The sequence below is a fragment of the Triticum dicoccoides genome, chromosome 2A (assembly GCF_002162155.2).
Source record: "Triticum dicoccoides isolate Atlit2015 ecotype Zavitan chromosome 2A, WEW_v2.0, whole genome shotgun sequence".
Classification (NCBI taxonomy): Eukaryota; Viridiplantae; Streptophyta; class Magnoliopsida; order Poales; family Poaceae; genus Triticum; species Triticum dicoccoides.
In genome coordinates this window covers 138,520,909-138,533,112 of record NC_041382.1, presented here as the reverse complement: position 1 = coordinate 138,533,112, position 12,204 = coordinate 138,520,909, and the positions used below count along the sequence as shown (strand labels likewise).

Genomic DNA, 12,204 nt, shown 5'->3' with positions numbered 1-12,204 from the left:
ATATTATAGAACGGAGGGAGTAATTTGCAAGTAGCGGAGACTCCTAATATAGCAATGGTTCTTGAACGTTAATAGTAGTAAAACGTTACACGTTGGCCCGCGGATAACTAGAAAACATCCGCCACGTAACTGCTCGTTGGATGGACGTGAGGATGGCTATCCGATCTACTCGTCCACGTGCGTGACCTTCCTTACAATAAGAGCGGCGTTGCATAAACATTTATAACAATAGCCGTCTGATCTATCGTCCCAGCTAGTTGATGACCTTTACAACAACTACCTTGTTGCGCTTAGGGGGTTTGCAATAAGACCTTGTTGCAAAGGTCCATCGAGACAACAGGCCACGCGCCTAGGCGCCGCCGCTCGCCGGAGTTGCTGCTCCTCCTCCACCTCAGCCCCGTGAGCAGCTGCTAGCTCCACTCCAGCACAACGACGACCTCTCATGTCGGGCGCTCCTCCGGCGTTTTTTACAACTGGAGCTATGTTTTTGAAACATGACTCATGTTGCAAAGTCTGGCCGCCCACTCCCTAACTATGAAGTGCTCCTCTGATGCTTTCTGCAACTCGGACTATGTTTCTAAAACGAGACCCTTGTTGCAGAAAAAAAACTTCATCATCGAACTATTTTTAATCTTTGTGAAATAAGATGTCTATTGCAGAAACCTTTTGAAATAAGACCCATATTGCAGGAAAAAATAATCTTCACCACCAAATTAGTTTTTTCTCTTTTTGAAATTAGTCCCGTGTTGCATAAATCTACTGAAACAAGACTCTTATTACAGAAAAGAAAACTTTGTTACAGAAAAGAAAACTAGCTGCCGGACTGACTTGTGGCCAATGTGGGCGATCAATCAGGATGGATCCAACGGCTAAGCAAGCGAAGGATGCTTTGCTTGCATCCGCCAGCTGAAGGGTAATGTTTTCCTTTTCCAAAATTCAAACTATCGAATTCCATGTCAGTCACACGATGCTCCATCTTTTCGTGTGAGTTGATCTGATGGCCTGCTTGGTAAGCTACCAACAACGGGTTTTAAACCTTTAATCGGGCGGCTCACGTTTCCTGTAAGTTGTAAGCCACAGCAGCAGACGAGGAAACGGCTGGCTCAGAGGCGAGCAGCCATGCGGCACCGGTCTCTTCTCCATCGGGGTGCAGATAGAGCGGCGTCGGTGCAGCGCCACCCAACTCAACCAGTGGACAGCAACGACCCATCCACCGGAAGTCGTCGATCGGCTGCGTGACGGACTCGTCCCCATGGCGACCCGGGCTCTGCACTCGTCGAGGCTCACGAGCCCACCGCTCACGGTCCGGCATGCGGCGGCGAGGTGCAAGTGCTCCGCCGCGCCGCTCTTCGCGAAGCGACTGCCGCTCGTCGTCGCCTTCCCTCGCTCCGTCGCCTCCTGCTGCGCCGTGCAGGAGTCATCCGCCGGCGCCACCGCCGCCGCCGCAACCACGGGTACCCCCATTCGATCACTCAGCTTAATTCACTATGCCATCAGGAGTGGTGTACGCAGTGATGATCATCCGCGCTGTTCTTGTAGCACATGAAGCTTTAGACGCTTCGGATGCTGCATGCATCGGTGTATCTGAATTTTGCCTGTTCTGAACTTCTGATGCAGTTAGCGAGACGAAGGATGCAGACGGTGACAAGAAGGAAGCCGCCGCCGCGGAGGCGAAGCCGGCAGCCAAGCCAGCGGCGGCCAAGCCGAAGAAGGCCCCGCCGAAGCCACTGCCGGAGATGATGGAGGAGGAGATCATCCCTCCTCTGAAGACCGCGCTGGAGGCCGAGGAGGACGTGTCCCAAGTCGTGCTGACTTTCCAGAACAACACGGTGAGATCAGTTGTTCATACCAACAAGCGATTGCGCCAGTCACAGGCCCAACACACCTGTGATTTGGCATCGCTACTGCACTATCACCGTGCAAGCTATGAGTAACTAGCACTAGGCATGGCACTGGCTCATTGCATATTTGCATACCAGTACGTCCTCGTGGTGTGATTTTAGCAGTTTTGGCACTTGCTTCCTCACTCTCCAGCCATCACGCAATGCTAGCAATCTTCAATGTACTTTGGTGCCATTCTGATCGATCCTTTGGGTGTCGATGGTTTGCAGTTGGAAGGTTCCTTCGTGAAGGAAGACATACCCTACTACTTCTGGGCCTTCTTTCCGCAGGGAGACCTCACAGGTAGTACAAACTAACTTTGGAACCCTTCTGTCCAATGCCGTTTCTTCCCGTGCAATGCAATGCAATGCTGGTTTACTTGCTGAGAATACTGTTGACAAGACAATCCTTCTTGACCTAGTTTGCTACTCGTTTAAACTTCTGAAAATCTCGGCGCGAATTACTGTAATCAATCACTTCATGGCCCAAAAACTACATAACGAAATCATTTCTACTACAGTACATATCAACTAATCTGAATTCTCACTTCGATGGGCTAACAACCGCAGGACCGAAGGGCTTTGCGATGACGTCCTACTCCATGGAGGTGAGCACCATCGAGCCGTTCCTGATCGACGAGAAGAGGATCACTCCACAGTACGTGGTGTTCTGGGTGTACAAGAGGCTGGCCGGCCAGGGGGTCCTCCCTGTCTGGAGGGCAGAGGACCTGAGTCCTGCTCCTGCAGAGTAGTCAGTAGTAGCAACACATGAAAGATACACAACATACAGGGTGATCATACGGGCACAAGTTACTCTGTGTATAAGATGTCCATGCCTAATTGTGAATTGAGTAAAGATGCTGCAAAAGGTTCATCTGATTCTTTTTCTTCTGATGAAGTCCAACCTTGATGATAACTGTTGCCCTGAGATGGTCGCCTCAACAAACCATATATTGTGAGCAAAGAAATGGTTTGTTGTTGAAATTGAAAAAAAGAGGGCTAATTGTGCTTGGCTGGGCCTCCATGGGCCAGACCGCCCTGGTTTCTGCCGGAAGGTTCCTGACGATCATCAGCGGGTACAATCCAAAACCCATTATTTTTCCACGGCAAGGAAGCAGACAGTAGAGCATCGCCGTTTGTCATCCGAAAGCTGTATTGTACCTATCCCAAAGTCCTTCCAGTCGCACTCCATCCCATTCAGCATTTCGCCATTATCTGAAGCCACCACATGCATAGCCTGACTCGCCGCGTAGTGCTAGATATCTTAGTAATCGTCAGTGTAAAGATAAAAAAAAATGAAGTGAGGATCGTCGTATGCATGCATGAGCAATCTGAAGATGAACAACGAAAAGTAATTTGAATACGCCGATCCACCGAATCCAGTGATAAACCATCAAGTAAGAAAAGTTGATTTCTGCGCTCCAGGTGCAGATCACACATTTCCCTCACGTTGGTTTGAGTTGTTACCTAGATTTTGTCGAGAAGAAAGTAAGAAACCGTGCACCATGAATCCATGATGAACCTTCCTAGGTCGGCCTCGTAAAAATCCAGCGACATGTCACACACACCTGTAATGCACAGCTCTTATCCAAAACGGAACACGACAACTCTATCCGCATGGTTGATTAAATGTTGCATTTGGATGATACTCCTAGTTCAGATTGGTGCATAATATACCAATCATTATTTCTGATTAAAAGATCCATTACAAAAGTTTATATTTTTGTATAACCAATAGCACTATCTTTTTCTCGGTTCTCCTTTTTCTTCCTCCTGCACCACGCAGCAGCACTGACGAAGGTGGCAAACCTGGAGGAGTGAAGTACAGAAGGGAGAGGTGAACACACGCGCGCCCCACGGTTTACAGTTAGCCACCGCATCTCTGCCAATCGCCATGCTCGCCTACCTCCTCCACGCGCCCGCCGCCGCCGCGCCCAGCCCGCTCGCCCTCCGCGGGCCGCCGGCCGCCGCGTCCAAGACCCCCTTCCTCCCGCCCTCCATCGCCCGCCCGCACCGGCGCGCCGCCGCGGCGGGCGCCTTCTCCGCCGCCGCCGTGGGCCCCATCGCGGCCTCGCTGCTCGAGGGCCCCGTGCTGCTCTGGGCCGGCCGCCTCTGCGTCTACTACGCGCTCATCCACATCGGCCTCGCGGGATCCCCCCGCAGCCCCTTCCTCTCCCACGGTAATGACATCGCGCGCCCGCGCCGCGAATGATGCGATGATTCGCGCGGTTTGGTTCAGGAAGGGAAATGGGTTTCTGATCTCCGCGTGGTGTGTGCAGAGATTCGAGGCGAGGACGGCGCCGGGGAGAGCGACCTAGGGTTCTCCAAGTGGGCCGACAAGCTCCGTGGCGGCGCACCAGGTATCTGCGGTGTGGATTCAAATGTTCTGTCGATAATGATCTTTTGTGCACCGCTGCTCATGCTGTGTTTAGTGGAGTGGAATGTGAATGCTGTGACCTGCGAACTGTACAGTTTGGTATATCCTGGGTAGTGGGTCTGGGCTGGCTGGATTGTGGATAAGGAAGAATATATTCTTTCTAGAATCTGTTGAGTAAGCTTTCTGCTTGGTACCACGGAGCAAAGTACATGGGGGATAATCAGCCTTTTTCATCTTTGGATGAGGTTTGGTCAAACTGGGACTGATAAGGTGGAAGCATTTTGTGTGTGGGTGCTCCCAAGGAGGGTTTTGTCATGAGGAGTTTGTGGGGAAATTTTGTTTGAGATGTAGAAAAAGGCAACTGCCATGCCTCATGTTGTGGATTGCTACTATCATGGAACAGATACATCCTCATCTGCTGTTGGCATGAGAAATAATGAGAATATTGCACCTATTTGTGGATTGTTTGTAGTACTTAGATGGGTGGCCGTAAGGTGTATTTTGGTTGTCAAATTCAAGCTTTGACCAACAATTGATCCTAAAACTGATTTCATTGGATTCTTATTCAGAAGTATTTTCCTTATGATTGTGGTTTTGTAACTATTGGCAAAACATCGTTAAAGAAAATTTACAGCTATAACTTGAATTTTAACAGTCAAATATGCCTTATTTATCCGTACAGAGAGAGTACTGTGTAAGGAACCTCTCAAATTGGGAAGAGTTTTACATGGAGGATTTGTGAAATCTAGATACTTTTTACTTTCATCACTTTATGAATTTTCTAAGTATCTTTTGTGTGATGCGGAAGATACTGAACATCTTTTGTGTGATGCGGAAGATACTGAACATCACTTGCTTCTTTTCTAAGTATATTTTGTGATAGAGAACACATTTAGCTATTAAAAGATTGAAAAGTTGTGAAAATATTGCAGAACACGCGTAGTTCTAGTTCATTGCCCATATGGTTTCATACATGAAGCTGATGTATGCTCTTGTTATTCAGGCGACAAAGAAGGCCAGGATAAGTGGAAGCTAGTCAGTAAATGGAAACCCACAACCAAAGGCACACTGAAGAGGATGTACCGAGTTCCTTCAAAGGAAGAAGGTCGCCGAATTCTTAAAGAAATTGCTTTGGTTCTATCTGAAGATGACAATTTTGTGGATGCTTCCACTCACAAGGTGATTTCATTCTTCAGCCAGGGCAAATACATTCGTCTAGCTGCTTTGTATGCTTTGCATCTCACAAACTGAGATGTTAGGCATGTATCTTTTTATTCTTCTAAAATCAGTGCTCTTTTAACTGATTGCCTCAACTTGCACTCAGGGTTGTCAAATCAGGAGGGAAAGCGCGCATGGAGAGAGCGTATGTTGCTACAATGTAAGAGCCTTGTTTGATGAGCTCCCCGGCCCTCACCTAGTTCTGGAGATTACACCTTTTCCTGTTGGAACCCTCACTGAGAGTGACTACCGCAAGGCCGAGAGGCTTGAAATGGTGCTGAGGATGAGTGCCTCCCTTTAAACCAGAAGAGCCATTTTCCACTTCCACCTCATAACTCCTTTTTGCCCAGATTGTAAATTGTCTACCATTGGGTCTGTAAATTGATGTTGTGTCGCTAAAACCTCTCCTTTAAACCTGAGTTCTGCTCAGCATTTTGAGATATTTGAGGCCAGAACTCTTTTGTTTTTTGTACTCACCGGCCTTCCATATTGAGGGCAGAATTTCCATTTCCCAGTAACTAATATGCAAGCAATTTATTCCTAGATTTTACTCCTATTGCCAATGAAATATTTTTGTGGCAGAAGCTAGTGTGTGCTGATGAGCATTGAAATGTGAGATAGAAAGTACAATTAAGCTGTTCATCTTATTGCTCCTCATTGACTCATGTAACATAAACTAGGACCATATATAATTGATCACTTTCAGGTTTGTTTGAAAGTTCATGTTTCAGAGCCCAATGTGATTTGTGTTTGTGGCAAGTCACCAAATCAAATGCAAAATGTGATACTCTACAAAGTTGCAGGTACTGAAATCAGGCAAAGCAGGTTGCAAAGTTACCAAACTGCAACATCATTCGTCAAAGCTTGAGGCTCAACCATCTCTGAGTTAAGTACCAGATACATTCACAACAGGTAAGGAAGGATAGGCCTATGGTTGCCCAACTCCGATCTCTGGGATAGTCAGGATGCGCCTTATTTGAATAAGTACACACAAAAGAAATATGATGAAGATTTCAGTCTCCACATAGTGCCGTCAGCACACCAGTGCTTTCAACTAGATGAAACTCAAAAAGGACTCATAACAATGTCTTGGTCCAACTGATATTGCAACACATTTACGGAACATCTTCATAAGCCAAGGATGAATTGCCACCGGCAGCGCACCAGAGGATGCTTTGCTTTACCTCATCATGGAAGCCCGCTGGTGCATTCCGTTCGTTGCCAGCTTCCCGTTGCCATTCAGTGCACTGAAGCTAACTGTGGGACGGAAGCCAACCGAGGGGAAGCAGGTGCGCTCCTGATTAGCCAGCATGCTGATTGTTGAAAAGCTTGACACGTTGGCGGGAGCTGATGCCGAAGGTGCGAAGGCAGGGCTATCCTGAAGGAGTGTATTCTTGCCAAGGACCTTTGTACAGCTTGCACCACCTGAAGCCTGCTTCTGCTTCTGCTCCTCGAGTTGTTTTGTGTTGAGGAACCGCCCTCCTGTTCCACGAGCTCGCTTCATGGCATGGCGGTGCCGAGATTCATGAAGGTATGGCTGCATGTAAGGGGCGATGTTAGAAAAGGTACTCCCTCCGTTCCATAATTCTTGTCGTGGTTTTAGTTCAATGCTAGGTAAAACTTATAGTTCTAAGTAGATGGGTACAAGCCTTCAGGAACTAAAATGCTGAACAAATGAATGTTGCAATTTGCAACATGGTATGTACTTAAGACTAGGAATATGCCTCTGCCAGAGGTTTTTATCAAGGTTTAGTACAAAAATGTACTGCGGGGTCAGATTAGATTTAGTCCTCTGAATATTACCAAGGTAGCCTAATAAATCTGTAGCTGAAATCTATGCATTGGTGCAGCAGTCAGCAAATACCAGAGAAAACAGAAGCATCTCTTTACAAAAAAATAGTATAGGAACAAATACAAAATTCTTCAGTATTGTATTACCTTCCGGGCTTTCACCAGCTTATTTTGGGCCTCCAGTTTAGCACGTATCTGCCTCCTCCTAAGAATTGCATGGTATTGCTTTGCATTAACAAACATGGGCTCTTCTGCTGCAAGCTCAACAGGGAGCGGCACACGAGAGTTTGTTGCAGCATTTAATTGGGGATGAACCTGGGTAAATAATACACAAATCGTTGATGCAGGACCATTAGTCTTTCTTTTGATAAATATGACAAGGGAGGGACATTTTTTTAACAATCACATGAAACTATATGCCATAAATATGACCACTATCATGTGCATTGGCAGGATCAAAATATGATTTCAGTTAATCCTATCTATTTGTTTCCATTATTTCTGAAGCGATCAATAAAGCTCAAGTCCTTAATGCGAAAACAGTGAAAGATCTGTTTGTGTACTTCTTTATCCTTTTAAGAGGACGCTTTTAGTGTGTTCTGTTGCTTCTCAACAGTAATTGAACTCAGCAATAAGGAGGTAGAAAGATTATCTTCTCGATGAGGCCAAGCCATAGCAGAATGATAAGATCTCCAAAACTCAACAAATCGTAAACGAATTTAAAGAACTCATAAATGGACCACAGAGATATAAATGAGATATGTAATCACCTTGAACTGTAAAAGATCTTACAGGATTTGGAGAGTAAAAGGATAGAGTAAACTTACAATAGCGTGCAAGGCATATCCTGGAAAGATCCCAGCATAAGCATCAGCAGTATAAGGAATATATGCCTATAACAAAAAAATAGCTGGTCAACTGAAGGCAGGATATGAGATAGAGAACAATTCCCATGATGACATGAACTTACAAATGATTGGCTACAATCAAGCATTGGTGGGGGAGCAACAGTCTCTGGGTTCCCCAAAGATAAAAGCGGCTTTACCATGTGCTGATCGGGCTTCCCATGATCATTGTCATTGTCTGAAACAAAAAGGTTATTACTGTTAGCATGAAGATATAATCGGATCAATTCACCTCATTGTAAATGGGGCTTCGGAGATGTGAACATCATCGGAGAGAAGAGCCACTAATAAAGCAAAAGACCTGTCAGAAGTTATAGTTTAAGAGATAATCTTCTCTTCATCTTTTGAGAAAATGCAAATAATGAGTTTAGGCATTGGTAAGAAGCATAGTAATAGGGGTGGCCGATAATTAAAATACAGGCACACATAATGCATACCTAAACTCAGAAACGAAACGAAAAGAAAAGAATTGTTACTCCCTCTGCCTCAAAATATAAGACGTTTTTTGACACTGTTAGTACATCATAAGAGCTGAAACTGCAGAGATATGCAGATTACTAGTGTGACAGTGTGGTTAAAGATAAAGCATTACCAGATTGTGATGAGGGTCTTGAGGTGTGTTGCTCATTTAGACCACTGTCACTCGTTGCAGATGCTTCTTGTTGTGACCGGCCAGACTTGGCTGATGAGGAGTCCCGGTCGTAGTTCTTATGGACTAATTTATTCGTATGAACACCATTCCCTGACAAGAAATCCTACGCGCGCAGAAGCCAGCTGATAAGTTTGTTATTTGTGGCGTAAACCCCCCCCAAAAAAACACAGGTTTGACTATAAATAGTAACTACTTACATAGTTGGAAATAGGATGGCCAGGATGATCCTCCATTTTACACATAAGTGTTAGCGTTATATTACGGTATCACTTAGCTCCAAGCAACATTTTTCTGCAGGGATTTCTAATTAGCTTAGTTGAAATGGCGCCTTATATTGCCAACATTAAATTAAACATGGTAAAAGGACAGTTGCAGCAGCGACCCCCTATCACTTTGTTTATATCATTAAGGAAGAATTTGATTTATACACAATCACTTGCAGTTCATTAGGCAATCACTATTATAGCACACCAGACAAACAGATATATTTATGAACACAGGAAATAGATAATTGGCAATATCGGAGTCACGAATGTGATAAACACTCCAGAAAAAGAAATATTCCAACAAATAAGCGGCATCCTACCACAAGTATTCATGCATACAATCAAGAGCTGCCTGAACCAAGGGAGCAATCAGGAATGTCCAGCATATGTAGAAATGGGACATATCTAGCCTAATTAGCATCATCCGAGAACCAATATAAAAAGATAGACACAACACACCAGTGCCCTTTACTTCCAAATTTAGGTATAACACATATGAAAAACAATCACTTACAGTCGTCCATTTCCAATGGAATCATCCAACATTAGAATAGACGGCATACCTAGCTTATACTACAAAGAGTAGTTCCTCTTGCAGTCAAGGAAGGCGTGTTACCTCCCATTCGGGTTCTTTCAGATTTCTGCTGAATAGTCCTACTTTCAAGAAACGTCAGTTTTCTTCCCTAAGCACTAGCTCTACTTCAGCATTAGATTTGCACCTACTGCATGCAGAACACCAACAGGAATCCTAGACTACTTTTAGTGGAGGATGCTAGGCCTGAAGTTCCAACCCCAGAATTCCCTTAAGTGTCTGCATTTTTCTTGAAATTTACCTAATCAAACACAACAAAGGCCTACTCAGACACTGTCCATATGAACTAGCATCTATTTTCCTGTCACTGTCAATCAGCAGAAATCGTCACAATTCACACAGAATTTAGCTTCACGCCAACAAATCCTGCAAAAGGGGAGTCCAATTTCCATCCACTCCACTTTCCTAAAACACCTACACGAGAGCCTGGACTTCCTATGAAACGCCAATACAGTGGCCAGAGTAAGCAGACCAACGCTGCCCCCACAAACAAGCGTACTGTCAGAAACCAAAATTATGCAACGCCAACCAAGAATCCTACAAAAGAGCCCCAAATTTCGGAGAGGCAGGCCACGAGACCAACCCAACGGGGGAAAAATCACGAGGGGTATGAATCGAACCAAACCAGCTGCGGAGTGATAGTACGGCATGCCAGAATCAAGAACCAAGAACCAAGAAGGCACTCCAGGAAATGGAAATAGATGAGAACGATTTTGGCAGGGCGGTGCATGCAAGAACACGATTGGGGATTTCTCGGATGGGGGCGGGAGAGCAGTCAGGCAGTCACCTCCCCCGTATTCTCCCTTCGAGATCCTCCTGCTGTGCCTTGTCCGGTGGAATCCTTCTTAGACCGAGAAAGATTATGGGCGGAGAAGGCGAGAAGCGGAGGCGGAAGCACGAAGGATCAAGAAGAGGAGGGGACTGTCACTCTCCTCTAGCTGCCAAATATGCGACCTACCGTTTCTTTTTCTTTTTCTTTCTTTTCTTTCTGGGAATAAATGGCCTTCTGTCCACTAGTGTCACGTCACCAACCTTAAATAATTTTCTTAACACAGTATACACATATACACTCATCTCTATAAATGCACTCACGCATCCTAACCTATGATCATTTTGAGATTGACAAAATCGACACGCACCTAGTCGACGAGAACGTCTCCTCAAATATTGTTGGGTACACCAAGATTCACATAATCACTAGGTTGACACATCCTTTATGTAGCACGTCTATGTGGTTTTATGGGTATTTTCAAGCTAAAAGAGTTCTAATTATTATCATTACTAAATATGCAAACAAAAGATCCTGAATTCGAATAACACGCTAACCATTACAATATCTCCAGGGATGTGCTAGGCCCCGGTCGACCGAAGCAAAGGTTCGACAGTCGCCTGCTAGACACACAGTCTGACCTATCTCAGTCGTCTATCTCTCTCCTTCGGTCCTTCTTACTCACACCTCTCGTCTTTCCCCCTGACAAAAGATTTTGTCGTCCTGACCGCCTAGCAACACGCCACATGCATCTCGTCTAGCAACAGGCCCGTTCCCTCGATCTCCTTCCATCGCCAGCAAGCCAAGCACCCTCATGTAGCAGCAGGGACGCCCCTCCCTCTCCTTCCCTGACCGTGGTGACCATGATAGATGCAAAACGCCGACGACGGGTCACGACTCCACCGCTCAGTCGTGAACTGGTTCCAGCACAACAAAACGATGGTGTGCTACTCCTGTATGAGTTGTTGGATTCCTCGAAGAGGAAAGGAGATGTAGCATAGCAGCAAAAAGTATTTTCCTCGGTTAAGAAACCAATGTTTATCGAACCAGTAGGAGGCACCACACTAACATCTTTAGCAGCACCTGCACACAAACAAAACAATTGCTTGCACCCAACAAAGACAAGGGGGTTGTCACTTCTCTTGTTCTTTCTAGCCACGAGATTAAAAGCAGATAGTGATGTTGGGAAACGCAGTAATTTCAAAAAAATTCCTACGCACACGCAAGATCATGGTGATGCATAGCAACGAGAGAGGAGAGTGTTGTCTACGTACCCTCTTAGACCGTAAGCGGAAGCGTTATGACAACGCGGTTGATGTAGTCGTACGTCTTCACAATTGACTGATCCTAGTACCGAAAGTACGACACCTCCGCGATCTGCACACGTTCAGCTCGGTGACGTCCCATAAACTCGCGATCCAGCAGAGTGTCGAGGGAGAGCTTCGTCAGCACGACGGCCTGATGACGGTGATGATGATGCTACCGGAACAGGGCTTCGCCTAAGCACCGCTACGATATGACCGAGGTGGATTATGGTGGATGGGGGCACCGCACACGGCTGGAAACAATCAACTTGTGTGTTCTAGGGTGCCCCCTGCCCCCGTATATAAAGGAGCAAGGGGGAGGCCGGCCAGCCTTGGGGCGTGCCAAGGAGGGGGAGGAGTCCTCCTCCTAGTAGGAGTAGGACTCCCCCTTTCCTAGTCCAACTAGGAGGAGGGAGCGGAACGAAGGAGAGGGAGAGACGGAGGGAAAGA

At 46.0% G+C, this 12,204-nt stretch overlaps 3 protein-coding genes across 3 annotated transcripts; 2 read left to right on the top strand and 1 right to left on the bottom strand.

The window, feature by feature from the left end:
* The first annotated feature begins 1,135 nt into the window (after nt 1–1,135).
* On the top strand, nt 1,136–2,793 carry LOC119353834. The gene is made up of 4 exons (XM_037620522.1): nt 1,136–1,454; nt 1,618–1,829; nt 2,112–2,184; nt 2,451–2,793. Exons 1-4 carry the CDS (start codon nt 1,253–1,255, stop codon nt 2,630–2,632), a joined length of 669 nt encoding a protein of 222 aa, XP_037476419.1. The 5' UTR covers nt 1,136–1,252; the 3' UTR covers nt 2,633–2,793.
* Nucleotides 2,794–3,679: 886 nt separating this feature from the next.
* Nucleotides 3,680–6,025, top strand: LOC119353832. Its single transcript, XM_037620521.1, has 4 exons — nt 3,680–4,060; nt 4,160–4,240; nt 5,261–5,436; nt 5,582–6,025. The coding sequence occupies exons 1-4, from the start codon at nt 3,775–3,777 to the stop codon at nt 5,774–5,776; spliced, it is 738 nt and encodes a 245-aa protein (XP_037476418.1). The 5' UTR covers nt 3,680–3,774; the 3' UTR covers nt 5,777–6,025.
* A 281-nt stretch (nt 6,026–6,306) lies between these two features.
* On the bottom strand, nt 6,307–10,627 carry LOC119353831 (nuclear transcription factor Y subunit A-7-like). Its single transcript, XM_037620520.1, has 7 exons — nt 10,469–10,627; nt 9,021–9,114; nt 8,764–8,926; nt 8,237–8,349; nt 8,094–8,159; nt 7,414–7,581; nt 6,307–7,012 (listed from the first exon to the last, which is right to left on the bottom strand). The coding sequence occupies exons 2-7, from the start codon at nt 9,063–9,065 to the stop codon at nt 6,656–6,658; spliced, it is 912 nt and encodes a 303-aa protein (XP_037476417.1). The 5' UTR covers nt 9,066–9,114; nt 10,469–10,627; the 3' UTR covers nt 6,307–6,655.
* Nucleotides 10,628–12,204: the final 1,577 nt, after the last annotated feature.